The following is a 13,760-nucleotide window of genomic DNA, read 5'->3' on the forward strand; positions in this document are numbered from 1 at the left end:
GGGTACCAATTTCCAAAGAGTCCTCTCTCCATCGAAGAAAGTGTTGATCCTTACTTTAGAGAACAAAAGAAGGATCAAACAAGGATGACACCAAAACAAATGAAAGATATACAAGAAATGAGACCACACAGACCAAGCAAAAGGGTAGTGTAAAAGAAGGTGATTCACTGACTCCCCACTAGCTTTACACAAGAAGGTAGAAATGTCTTTGGTTACCACTTTCTACTCGATAAAATGACAATTAATCTCTTTGTGCTTGGTTTCCTCATGAACGGTTGGATTATTGATTTTGTATGCTACAACCTAATTGTCACAAAAAACTTTATAGGGTCAACAACAGGAAATCCAAGTTCTTTAGAGATTCGATACTTCGTTTCTTACAATTACCTCCCAACAAAAGTGTAATATCTAGCAATAAATCTTCTATCTGATGGAGATCTTGCCTACTCTGCATTTGGATACACCTCAACATATAAGTGGCCATTGGCTTTATATAAGAAAACTCTACTAGGAACACTCTTGAAATAATGCATAATACAAATGACTGTCTGCATGTGAGATGCACAAGGAGTTTGCATAAATTGACTAATAATGTTGCTAACAGTTTCAATATCGGGTGTAGTAATTGTTGAGTAGATAAGCTTGGCCACAAGTCTTTTATACTAGGGGTGCAACTTGGTTTGTTTCAAATCGAGAATCAAACTAAACTGGTAGGTTACTTGGTTTGGCTGGTATAGAACTGAACCAAGCCAATGAACCGGCCCCCTTATAAATTAATAATTTTATATTAAGTTTATTATATATACCCAATTCTTATACCTAGTTTTCATACATGAAATCCCACTGTCATGTCTTTAAAATCCAATGGCTTAAAACTTAAGTACAATACATAAGCAAGTTTCTTTTTTATACCCTTAAAAAATGTGGAAACGCAGTCTCCAAAGTTGGAGCTTGAAGGAAGGTGATGGATGATAAGGTTCTTTGATGGTGCTTACTGCTTCGGAGTTAGGAAACATATTGATGACTTATCATATGAAATATTTCTTGTTCATTTTTTTTTTCAATAAATAAATTATATGTTGTTTTGAAGCAAACTTATAGGATATTGGCAACCCACTTTTTAGTTATTGGGAGAACCGAGTACTATCTTTCGGATACATAAAACAACTTTCAAAGATCTTTTTCCCTTTTGGAAGGTACAAGAGCAAAACGATCAGTCATGTTTTGATTCTTGTTTAGTGGAGCCATCCTAGGTTAGTTCGGTTTAGATTTGGTCCCTAACCGAACCAAGTTGCAACTCTATTCTATACCTCTCTCGATCATCAATTAGCTCATCTTGATCTATCCTAAGTTTACTATTGGGTTCTATAGGAGAAGTAATTGGCTTAGCTCCTAATGATCTCGTTTCAAATAAAAGAAATAAGAGCATATTTTTTTGGGATAAATTTATCCCGATCTTTGAATGTGCAACCTTGATGCTAGGGAACTACCATAAGTTCTTTATCCTTAATGTGAAAGCACTGTCTCAAATATTGTTTCAATGTATCAATACCAACGATGTGATTCCCTATAATCACAATATTAAATTTTTTTTTTTTTTGATAGGTAAAAATAATTTTATTCAAAAAAGCGGAGTTCGAGAAGACCACCCGAAAGAAAGCAATACAAACCTATCAAAAGGCTACAACCAGCCAAGGAAAAAGCAAGGATTACCCCATACTTACATTACACACCCTCTCCTAGGGGCAAACTACAAGGGAACCAGTGGGGGCTATAGCCCCCATCAACTTTTTGAAAAAAATCAAATTCGATTATTTAGCTCTACACTTTGATCTATATTAGAAATACCCTGTATTTTTTCAATCTGACTATATGCATTGCCCCCACTCACACTGAACTCTAAAAATGATTAGAGAAACATTTTCCTTACTAAGTAAGTGTTTAGATCTTACTAAGGGCCGTTGAGCTCAAATGCAATCCAACACCACAACCCTCTAGATTTCATGAAAAACTCGGATCCAACAAAAAAATTCAAAAAGATAATTTTTTGGGGGATTGATGCAAGGTTTTGAAAATGGGTGGCTACTGAAATCCCAACAAACTCCCAAACTTAACATTAACATTTAATGGTGAAAAATAAGTCTTTTTGAAAAAATAAAATAATTTTTTTTCAAACTTCATAGAATTTTATCCTCTACATCCCTCTGGTATCGGATCATGTTTTTGGATGGCACAAGGTGAACTCAACGACCCATAGTAAGATTTGAAATCTTACAAAGTTAGTGAGGCTAGACTTACTTAAAAAATTAGTAGACAAATCCACTTTGGTATTTTTATTTTAAAAAACCTCCCTTGGAATTTTGACAATCCCAAGGAAACCTTACTTTTTTTTTTTTTGGTAGCCAGGGAGTATCCCTACCTTAAGTGAGACTAGTCTACCTGGGGGTGTGTGACAATCCCAAGGAAACCTTACTTTTTTTTTTTGGTAGCCCAGGGAGTATCCCCACCGTAGGTGAGACTAGTCTACTTGGGGCTGCACGCACTATCCCACCCTGTCACATGTTATGACATTTTAGTAGCCACATTTCTGTGTAGGGGTATATAGAGATTCGAAGACTATGAGTTTAACCTAACCTCATCTTCAACCTCTAGTAAAAAACCCTTAATATATCTCCAAAATCAGTCATTTTTGACTTTTGCAGTGACGAACCTAATAACCACATGGAGGAAATCGAGTTATCGGTCAACCAACGTTAGCATTTAGCCCCTACTGACCAAAAATCTTGGCTCCACCCTTGCCCTCTCCCACCTAACAAGGAAATCCTCGAAAAAAATGCCCATATATTCCTTAAACCTTTTACACCAAAAGAATAACAAAGTTAGCACCTCCAGAAGTAGCTCATGCTCATCCCTAGCTTTGTTTTCGAACACCCGTTTGTTCATTTCCTTCCAAATTAGCCAACACAAAGAAAGCGGAACTAAATCCCATAGCATCCGTTTTACCTTGGTAAAATACTTACCCCACTCAATCCAATGTTCCATCAACACCTTCGCTCAGTTGAAAACCATAGGTGGTAACCACTTACTAAACTTCCTGAATCAAACCATAGATAGCCTTATGAAGTTTAATACCCTCTCCCCTTAAGCAACCAAACCAGATGGTGCTTTAGTACACCTCTTCCACTAACTCACCTCCATGAATAAATTCATTCTTGATTTCAAGCTGAAATAAGGGCCACCCTTGATTAATAGCAATTAAAAGCACTACTCTAACAAAATCGAGTTTGGTTATGGGGGAGAATTTCTCTGAATAGTCAATATCATAGGATTGAGTGTGCCCCTTCTGCAATTAGGTGAGTTTTTAGTCGCTCTATTGGATTATCATATTTTTATATCTTATGGCATATACCCATTAGCAATGGTCTACCTTTTTTTATTTTTTTGAGGGGAGCAAGTCACCAAATCCCAAGTATTATTTACTAAGGGCTATAAGAAGATTGTCTGAAGTAGGTTCTGTAGGTATAAGAAAGTTATATTTCGTAGGATACAGAGATGAATCTTTTATTGTGTAGAGATTGGCTTCAACTGGTGGATCATGTCTATGTTTTGCTATTCGAATATGTACTATTTATGTGAGCTTGGTGGCTATAATCTCAATAGGAGTAGATATGAGAAGAACAAGACTTACAACCTGGCATGAATGTTTTAACTTCTTGGACTCTACTTTGGTAGAAGAGGTTGGACAAGAAATCTAGTCTTGACTTCCAATACCATCTCTAATTATTCTAGGTTTAGCTCTAATACTAAATTTGATGCAGGACAGGGAAGAAATAGAGAAAAATGGTGGTTTGGGAATCTTATTTGGGACTTGGAATTGGGTTAAGGATTTGAACGATAATAGGAAAAGTGTTTCCAAAATCCCAATTGACTATTGAGATGTAAAATGCAAAATTTTGTAAATTTGATATTTTGATTGGGGTTGGATAAGGGTTAAAGGAAAGGGGAAATAATTAAGGATTGTGGTTTGTGGGTTTCAAAACTCAAGACTTAAGAATTCAAGGATTCAAGAATTCAAGGATTTAAGAATTCAAGAAAGAGAAAATAATAAAAAAAAAAAAAAATAAAGATTAGAAGAAAAAGAGAAGGAATAGAAAGATAAAACCTTGGAATCACACTAAGAATGGTGGAGAAATCATTTCACTCCATGAAAGAAACTCATTCTTTATAGGTGGAGATTTAAGGATGTTAGTTTCTATTGGGAGATGCCTTGGTGTGTGGGAGGAGATTTAAACGTCATACGCATTTCTTTCGAAAAGTTGGGGGGCTCCCGGATTTCTTCACGGATGAGTTGTTTTGGAGAGTTTGTGAATTTGCATGATTTGATTGATCTTTCCTTAAATGGTGGCCACTTCACTTGGTCTAATCAGCAAGAAAACACAATCTTGAACAAATTGGGTCATTTCTTGATCTCTCCAAGTTGGAAGGAGAAATTTAGAAAAATTGTCCAAGAAGTGGTGCCTAATCCTAGCATCTGACTATTGTCCTATCTCTTTGATTGTTGGTGATAGTAGAGGCAAGCCTATTATGTTTTTTTTTTGTTTTTGAGATTATGTGGTTGCTGCACCCCAATTTTAGGGAAACGATAAAGAATTGGTGGGACAACCACATAATAAAGAAAATTTGAAGAAGTGGAATAAAGAGGTCTTTGGAGCGGTGGATGTAAAAATGAAGACCATGTTTGGGCAAATTAGGGAGCTCGATAGAAGAGAGGAGTTGTAGGAGTTGGATAGAGAGGATAGGGGGAGAAGAGAAGATTTGAGAATCCCTGCTAAAAGAGGGAGACAACAATGCACGATTTTTCCATAGAGTGGCAAAATACCACAATAGGGTGAATCACATTTCAAGAATTAAGGTACATGGTGTTAGTGGAAAATGAGGGATATCGAGGTGGCAAAACGTATCGTAGATTTCTACTTTAGAAAATTATCGTCGGCAGTCGTTGCTTAATAATCTACATTTCGAGTGCATCTTAGAAGACCAACATGCTTGGTTAGAGCGACCTTTTGATAGGGAGAGGTGTTTTCCACTATTAGGGGTATGACGAATGACAAGGCATCGGGACTGGATGGTTTTTCTATGGCTTTCTTCAAGAGTTGGTGGGATATCACCAAGTAGGATCTTTTAGCAGTTTTGGAAGATTTCTTTAAAGAAAGTTTCCTTGACCATGGTTTGAATTGTACTTTTGTGGCTTTGATCTCAAAGAAAGAAGGGGCAATGTTCACTTTCTACTTTCGTCCGCTTAGCTTAGTTGGGTCAGTTTTACAAGATTTTATAAAAAATGTTGGTAATGAGATGAAAGAAGGTCTTGCATTGTGTTATTGGGCCGTTTCAAGGGGTTTTTGTAGTGAGTCGTCAAATCTTGGACGGGGTCCTTATTGCAAATGAGTGCATTGATTCAAGAAGAAAACTAAATGAAGCGGGTCTTGTTTGTAAGATCGATCTTGAACAAGCCTATGACCATGTTAATTGGTCTTTCCTTGAGTTTCGTAGGATGGGTTATGGCAATTTATGGATTAATTGGGTGATGGAATGTGTTACTTCTCCTTCATTTTCTATTTTGGTGAATGGATCTTTAGAAGGGTATTTCAAGAGCTCTAGAGGCTTAAGGCAAGGGGATCCATTATCACTTTATTTGTTCTTAATGGTGATGGAAGCTCTTAGTAGAATGATCTCGAAAGCGGTGAGTAATGGTACTTGTCGGACTTCAGAGCTGAAAATCAAGGGCATCTCATATCTCACCTTTAGTTTGTGCATGACACACTCATTTTCCTAGATTTTTCGGCATCACAGTTGAGATTCCTTAGTAGCATTCTTGGGTTTTTTGAGGTAGTATGCAGCATTCTTGTTAACCTAAATAAGAGTATGGTGATGGGGTTTAGCGTTATGCAAGGGGTTGATGTGATGGCAGTGTCAATTGGTTTTAAGTGGGAGACTTGCCTACCACTTATCTCGGTTTACCACTTGGTGCAAATTCTAGAAGCAAGGAGATTTGGGATCTAGTTTTGGAGAGGATGGTAGAAGGTGGAGCACTTGGAAAGTAAGGTATTTATCCAAAGGAGGGAGATTGATGCTAATCAAGAACACACTTGCTAGCATCCCTAACTACTTCTTGTCTCTTTTCTTTGTCCCACGCAGTGTGGAGGTTAAGATGAATAAAATTTGTAGGGAATTTTTTTTCTGGCATGACAAGGATAATAATAGACAGTATCATATGGTGAGTTGGAACAAGATGTGTTTGCTGAAAGTTAGAGAGGGTTTGGGGCTTCGAAGTTTTTCTATGATGGATTCCGCATTATTATCTAAATGGTTATGGAGATTTGGTGAGGAAGAGGGAAGCTCATGGAGAGAGGTGGTGGCTAACAGGTTCGGGTTGCAAGAGTTGGGTTGGGAAACAAAAGAAGCGAAAAGGGCATATGGGTGTGGGGTTTGGAAAGGCATTTTACGTCGTTTACCTTCATTCCTTAAGAAAGTTAAGTTCAAGGTGGGGAAGGGAAATAGGTTTCGTTTTTGGGAAGATAGATGGTGTGGAGATATCTCGTTGAAGGAACTTTTCTCGGATTTTTGAGGTGTCGGGCAAAAAGGCAATGACTATTGAAAATTTCTTGGTAGGTAATGGTTTAGAATGATTGTGGGACTTCGGTTTTAGGAGAGACTTTAATGATTGGGAAGTGAGTAGTGTGGAGCCTCTCTTGGAGCTAGTTAAAAAAAAACTCATTTTTATTCATCAAATTCTTCGTTAAAAAGACACTAATACAATCTATATGTAAAGAAAATAATCCAAGAATCCTAATCAAACTAATATACCAAATAAATAACCTAATTTCGTAACTCTCTCCTAACTTTTCAACCCTCAGAAACTTTTATAAAAGATATAAAGATAGCAAACTACCCCTAAATATTATACTAAACCATGGGCCAATAAAAGATGAAAATAAGCTCTAAAAACATAAAAATAAAACTCTAAAACAACTCAAGACAAAAAAAAAAAAAACTAATCTAAAATAATACTGAACAATAAATCTAGAACCAATTAAGTGAAAACCTAAATAATTACAAATTTTTTGTCGGAACCTTTGTCTACTAACTTGATTTGCATTCCGTATTACATTATCTTTATCAATGTCATCCTCTTATTAGTGCATTAACGACATCTTCATTTTTTCTAATCTAATCGTGAAGTTCGCTATTTAATCACGACTTTCTCAATGAATCATAGAATTTGGTGACTATATCTGCTCATAACGCCTTACAAATTATTACTGCCTCTAAATATTTGTCTTGATGAATTAGCAACCAGAACAAACTTAGTAGCATAATTTAACCAGGTTTGCAGCCTTGGAGGAGATAAGTTGGAGAAAGAAAACTTGGGTGACATGGTTGAGTGAATGTGACAATGATACATAATTTTTTCAATTGACTTGCTAATGACCGAAGAAGATCGAATCACATATCGAGGATCACTATTAATGTTGAGGATTTTAATGGAAAAGAAAACATTTGGCTCATTTTCTTTTGCTATTTAGAGTGTCCTACTATTTTCCTCACTCAATCTGAGCTCTCTTTCAGAGTTGGCATCACAAAGGATTCCCCCTCAAAAAATCTTTTGTCCTTTCTCCATTTGATGTTTGTTGGAGAATTTGGTTATAGTGGAATAATATGGTGTTTGAAAGAACGTAGCTTTCCTGCAAGAGTAACTCTTTCAATCATCGTGCTCCTATTCTTGTGGAGCGCAATTTTTAATGAATTTAGAGGGAATGACGTATGTCGGTGGATGTTAATTTTAAAATTTATAAGCCATTAAATCCACCTTTGCTCCTTTTTTTATTTTTTATTGTTTATCTATTTCACTTTTTATTTTTATTCTTTAGCTGAATTAGAAATCTTACATTGAATGTTATTACATGGATAGTTATTGTTCTGCCTAAGTGAATAATGATTTTGGGTTGACGTTTGCTTAACATCTAAGATATTATAATTTTCTCGAATCAGATTTATTTGAAGTTGTAGATAGAAGAGCGAAGCTGGTCGCCAGTGAGTTATCGGAGGAGCAGTCTGACTCAAAACAACCAGGTATAGATCTTTAGATATCTTATATAACTCTTCTAGGATTATATTTTAATGCCTCATGTAAACTTTATGTATCTTGACCACGCACTCTTGATTTTTTTTTATATTTTTTACTGTGGAGAATGGGTATTCTGGTGCTTATGTTATTGTGTTTTTTATTTTTCTTCTCCTTTGGCAACTCATAAGCATCCAATGGACAAGAATTTCAAGCCAGGCGGACAAATTCGAAGGAAAAGGTCTATACTAGCATATCTGATTTTTGGATAGTGGTATGAACATATTGCAAAACAACTTAATGTGGTTTATCTCCTCATACAGGCTCAGTTGAGACTATCTGGTAATGAACCACCTAAAACAAGTGATGTTGCAATGGAGCAAACTAGCATACAAGCATCAACAAATGATGCAGTACCTGATACTGATAAGATGGTTTTTTCTTCTGAAAATGCTGGGGACGTCTCCGGTAATAATACAGCCCTAGCTAGCAAAGAGTTGCAATCGTATCTTGAAAAAGAATGCACCATATCAGGCATTTCTTTAGCTGAGACACCACCTGATGACGTTGGTAAAATGGAAATCCCTGCTACTTCTAATAATGTAGAAGCTATCAGTTCCACCATAAATGGCGAGCTTACTACAGAGAATACATCAGAGAGGTATGGGGGGCCCTCTGCTTCAGTTTTCACAGGCACAGAGGTTGAGGCTATCGATAGAGATAATCCAGCTAATGCTGGCCAAAATATTAATTCGGTAGATGAGGATGTTTCTACTAAGATTGATCAAGAGGGAGCTGAACTGGAAAGTGTGGAAATAGAGAGTAATAATGATACTCAAGCCAAAGGTGCTAATCTCAAGGAAGATCCTCTTTCCAATCCAAAGAAGCAGCATGAGCATAAAATTGATACTTCATCCATGAGAGTGCAAGAGCAACTTGATGAGGTATTAATTATAGAGAAAACTTCTCATACAAAATAGGTTTTTGACAATTTGAATCTTTCTACATGTTTAGCATTTAACGAATTATTGTTAAGTAGCACTCTGAATCGGTTGACAGGCACAAGGGCTGCTTAAAAGTGCAATTTCTACTGGTCAGTCAAAGGAGGCCAGGTTAGCTAGGGTAAGATCTTGTATTCATCCGAAAACCTTGCACAATGTCTTTCTCCATCTTTCTTTCTAAATTAGGCACAGTCTATGTTCATCTATGCAGAGTTACAGTTCGCATTTTCTTTTCTTGGTAGGTAGTTATAGTTCACATTATCTGCCTATTTTTCATGTGGAACAATTTGCATGACACCCAATAATTGTGACAACTCATGCAATTTTTTTATGAGCTAAATGTGATTATCCATGACATTTCGTTTCCACTCTAGGTTCACTGTGAAGCATTTTTTAGTAGACCTATAGTGTAACTATTTATAAATGTATCCATACAACTTGGTTAATTTCAATTCTGTTTATAAGTTTTCTCTAGTGTTTTGCAAATTGTTTGAGACCTATACTTCAATAAACCACTCAAAGGAATCATCCAGCAGTTTGCAAATGGCTATCTTTATATTTGAAATAATGATAAATCCCAAGTCTATTTTAGAATTGTAATTATTGGCAATGCAAAAGCTTTAAATAAATACTCTTGGTTATATGCTAAATCAACTCATATGCAAACCGGTGATAGAATTCAGTTACTTATTTGGTAGTGAGAGTTAAGATATTTATTTATTCATATTTTGGTTTGTGTTTTTTCACTTTAGTCAAAGGAGAGTGCATGGAATGAAGAAAATGAGAGGATGGAAATAGTTCACTAGAGTTATGTTTCTTGAAAATGGTTTCTCTTTTATTTTATTTTTCTTTCTTTCTTAAATTCTATTTTGGGAATGAGTAACAGTGGGGTAGGGGAATGAGTTAATAGTTAGTCACTGGTCAATTGGTGAGGAAGATTTGAACTCAACTCCAGATGTTCTGATCCTCGGTTTATTCATTGATGCCCTTATCTCCTTGGCGTAGATTTTGAAATATTTGAAATAGAGTATGTGAATACTCCACTGGTAAAAATTTCTCTCAACTTAGACTTCATTTTCTCCCATGTAGTAATCTTTTGCTTTCCCCGTTGGATTCATGTATTTTTGAACATCATCCCACCAAATTGATGCAAAATCCTTTAATTTAGTAGCAACTAATTTCACTTTCACAAATTTTGGAGTATCTTTTAAATAAAAGAATTTCTCTGCGGAACTACTGATTCAAGAAACTCATCCAGATGTAGACGGTCATGAAAATCCGGTATATTGGCCTTAATTCCATGGTCTCTACCACGTCCAACTTGGAATATTTGAGCTTCAAATCCCTCATCGTCAGACTCATCACGTGGAGCACAGTTGTAGAAAGGGTTTTCGTTATCTTCGATAGCACCTTCATGTTGCTCACGAAGACCATAACGATCCAATCGGCGAGTTAATTGCTCAACTTGCCTTCTCAATGCCTCGATTTCTTCATCTCTTTGTGGATTTCTTTCCGGAACATCTCTATCTCGTCCTCGCCTTGCCGCCATGAGAATCCACCGAAATCGCGGATTCAATTATATCTCTGACACCAAATGAAGCAAACAAAAAGAGTGGATAAGAACACACAAATAAAATGAAAGAGAATTGGGAAGATTAAAGATAAAACACAAGGTAGAGGGGTATACAAGCCCAAGCTCTTTCTATGCATGACGTCACTTTCTTTTCTTATGTTCATGGCTTCTGACACACTGCTGTGGATGCACTCACCTGTTTATGCATGGCATATGCATATATAATCTTCAAATGTTCAATTCTGTTCACAATGCTTACCTTTTGATTATCACTTCTATTTTATATTTATATCATAATGTTCTGTCTATGGCATTCTGTGTAGATTTTGCTTTGGACTTCATGATGCTTTAAATTTTTTGTTTTATTAATGCAGGTTTGTGCTGGACTTTCATCCCGTCTTCAAGAATACAAATCTGAAAATTCACAGCTGGAGGAACTTCTCACTGCAGAGGTGAAATGTCATACTAGTTTTTTGTTTGTGGATAATGCAAAGCTTTATTTTCCTCGATTATTGAGAGAATGCTATATTTACTTATCAATTACTACCTTATCAGAGAGAAAGGATCAAATCATATGAGTCTCGCATAGAGAGGCTACATCAAGAATTGTCCACGTCCAAGATTGAAGTGTCTAGAGTGGAAGCAAACATGGTCGAGGCTTTGGCTGCAAAGAACTCAGAAATTGAGGTCCTTGTCAGTTCAAATGATTCACTGAAGAAACATACTGCTGTTTCTGAAGGAAAGTTGGCTTCTCTGCAGGTATCTTTCTCATTCTGTTTAGTGCAGTGCTTTGTATTCATTAGTGATGTTTATTCTTATGCTAGAATGATGTAGGACATCTACATAAGGAAGATCATGTTACATTTGATTTTCTAAAGAAAATGGACCGTAAATAAGTGAAGAGAAGAGAATTTTCATGGCTGAATCAACCTAGCCAGATCTGGCTGAGTTGACACAGTTTGACTGAGTCAACTCTGTTTGACCATCCTAGTTCAGGATGACCAGGTTGGGTCCATACTCAACCCAATTTTAATTTTAGTCATGTCTTTAGTTTAGTTTAGTTTTAAGTTAATTTAGAAGTTGTTAGGTTAGTTCCTTTTTCAATTTTAGGAAATTTCTATTTTGTCTAGTTTTTAATTTGTTTAGGCTCTAATTTGTTTTTAAGCTTCTATTTTTTTCTAAATTCATTTTTATTCTTTAGGCTATAATTACAAGTGCTCAAATTAACTTATAATAGGATTAAAAAGTAAGTAATATGTTATAGAATAGATAGATTAGAAAATTACTTTTTAGTATTTTAGAAGATTTCTAAGTTGTTATGATGAAGTTATCTATATAAGGAGCTTCAAAAACGAAATTCAATCAATTAAAAACACATCAATTAATTGTTTTTCTCTTAGTTACTTTCTAGCTGTTTTTTTTTGGAAGGTACTTTCTAGCTGATGCCGGAGCAATAGTATTGAAATGAAGAACCAAAACAATGTTGTTTTGTTTAACTTTTCTGTGTTTTATGTTACTAGGGGCATCTTGGTAATTTTCTAGTTGTTTAAAAGAGTCATGTGATCACTAAAGGCATTTCTGTCCATTGTCGTTACAAGTTATTTGGATGATTCATATTAAGAGTAAATGAGTGGTCTAGATCTGTTTTTAGTAGGGTTTATTATAAATGCATCTCTTTCACATTGTAAAGAAATTTTTGGGCTGGAAATTTCTAATAGAAATAACCTTTCTCAAGGGTTTTTCTTTTAACCTATCAAGCAGCCTTAAGGCTTATAGTTCTCCTTACTTTCTATCATCCTTTCCCCATAATTTCTTTCCTTTTGGTCTGTTATTAGCCACCCTCTTGGTGGTTCAGTCCTCAGCTACATCATATTGGTATTAGAGCCAAATCTGGTCCATCCATGGCAGCACGAGGAAGAGACCATGGAGCAAGAATGAACCAAGGCCAACAAGGAGAGATGTTGGAGATGCAAAGGATGATTGAGCAGGAGGTTCATAACCTTCAGCGTAGAGAACGTGCGGAGGCTCAAATGGAGGTACCGGAAGGCAACCATGACCCTTCAAATTTGTCAGCAGGTGAATCTGAAGAAGATGCACATGAAGTGTTTGATGAAAATCCTTTTCATGGTTCTGTGGTTCGTGATCAACGTAAACGTGGTAGACTTGAAGATTGATTAGTGAGAGCACTCGATTTAAATTTTAGAGCAAAGATTGAGGTGCCTGATTTTAATGGTAGAATGCATGCAGAGGAATTTCTTAATTGGGAAGCCACCATAGAAAACTACTTTGAGTGGAAGCCGATGGTAGAGGATTGTAAGGTGCTGTTTGTGAAGATGAAACTGAAAGGAATGGCTCTTCAATGGTGGAGACGTCTTGATGAGCAACGTGCAAGACAAGGAAAATTAAAGATTAGTACATGGGAACACATGAAGATGAAGCTTTGCAAGCAATTTCTCCCTGCTGATTACACAATGACCTTTCCATGGGCTGAAACAAAGGGACTCAAGTGTGCAAGATTACACTACTGGTTTTAACAATTTGTCTATATGTGTTGGGCTGAATGAGACTAACGAGCAACTTACTGCGCGATATATTTCTGGATTGAGACTAGCCATTTGCGACGAGATGAGAATTATAAGGGTTTCCAATCTCGAGGATGCTTACCAATATGCACTTCGAGCGGAGGAACGTGTCACTCGTTTGGGACCTTGTCGAACTCCACCCAACCGTACCAATGCAGCAACTAATGCGAGGAGTTTGGGGGCAGACCAAGGTGTTAGGAGTTTTCCAATAGCCGTTAGAGGGGATAAAAATGCTCCCACAACAAGTCGGGCGACTAATTGAAGTATTGGGGGTAGTGAAGGTACAAGTAAAGGGAAGGAAATAGCAAAACTTGGTGCTGCTGATACTTCTGGCGGCAACAAAAATATGTTTGAAAACAAATCAGCAACACGATGTTACTCTTGTGGAGAGCATGGACATATTTCTTATATATGTCCCCATTGACGAGTCAACCTTGCCGAAGGTGAGAGTGAAGAGGAGGATTATGATGCGCCAATATATG

General features: G+C 36.4%; 1 protein-coding gene across 3 annotated transcripts in view; it reads left to right on the plus strand.

Moving 5' to 3' along the window:
• Positions 1-13,760, plus strand: part of LOC147393165 (golgin Putative 1) — a 51,417-nt gene that overhangs the window by 2,114 nt on the left and 35,543 nt on the right. For all 3 annotated transcript variants that reach the window (XR_015181971.1, XM_086455255.1, XM_086455256.1), the window contains 6 exons: positions 8,050-8,130; positions 8,314-8,363; positions 8,446-9,066; positions 9,182-9,244; positions 11,071-11,148; positions 11,252-11,455. Coding sequence is in view for 2 of the 3 variants with exons in the window: in XM_086455255.1 (XP_086311381.1) it covers positions 8,050-8,130; positions 8,314-8,363; positions 8,446-9,066; positions 9,182-9,244; positions 11,071-11,148; positions 11,252-11,455 (1,097 nt within the window). In the remaining variant the exon portion in view is untranslated. The remainder of the gene's footprint in view (positions 1-8,049; positions 8,131-8,313; positions 8,364-8,445; positions 9,067-9,181; positions 9,245-11,070; positions 11,149-11,251; positions 11,456-13,760) is intronic.

Source organism: Akebia trifoliata, chromosome 10, assembly GCF_017979445.1.
Source record: "Akebia trifoliata isolate Shusen 1 chromosome 10, ASM1797944v1, whole genome shotgun sequence".
NCBI classification, from domain to species: Eukaryota; Viridiplantae; Streptophyta; class Magnoliopsida; order Ranunculales; family Lardizabalaceae; genus Akebia; species Akebia trifoliata.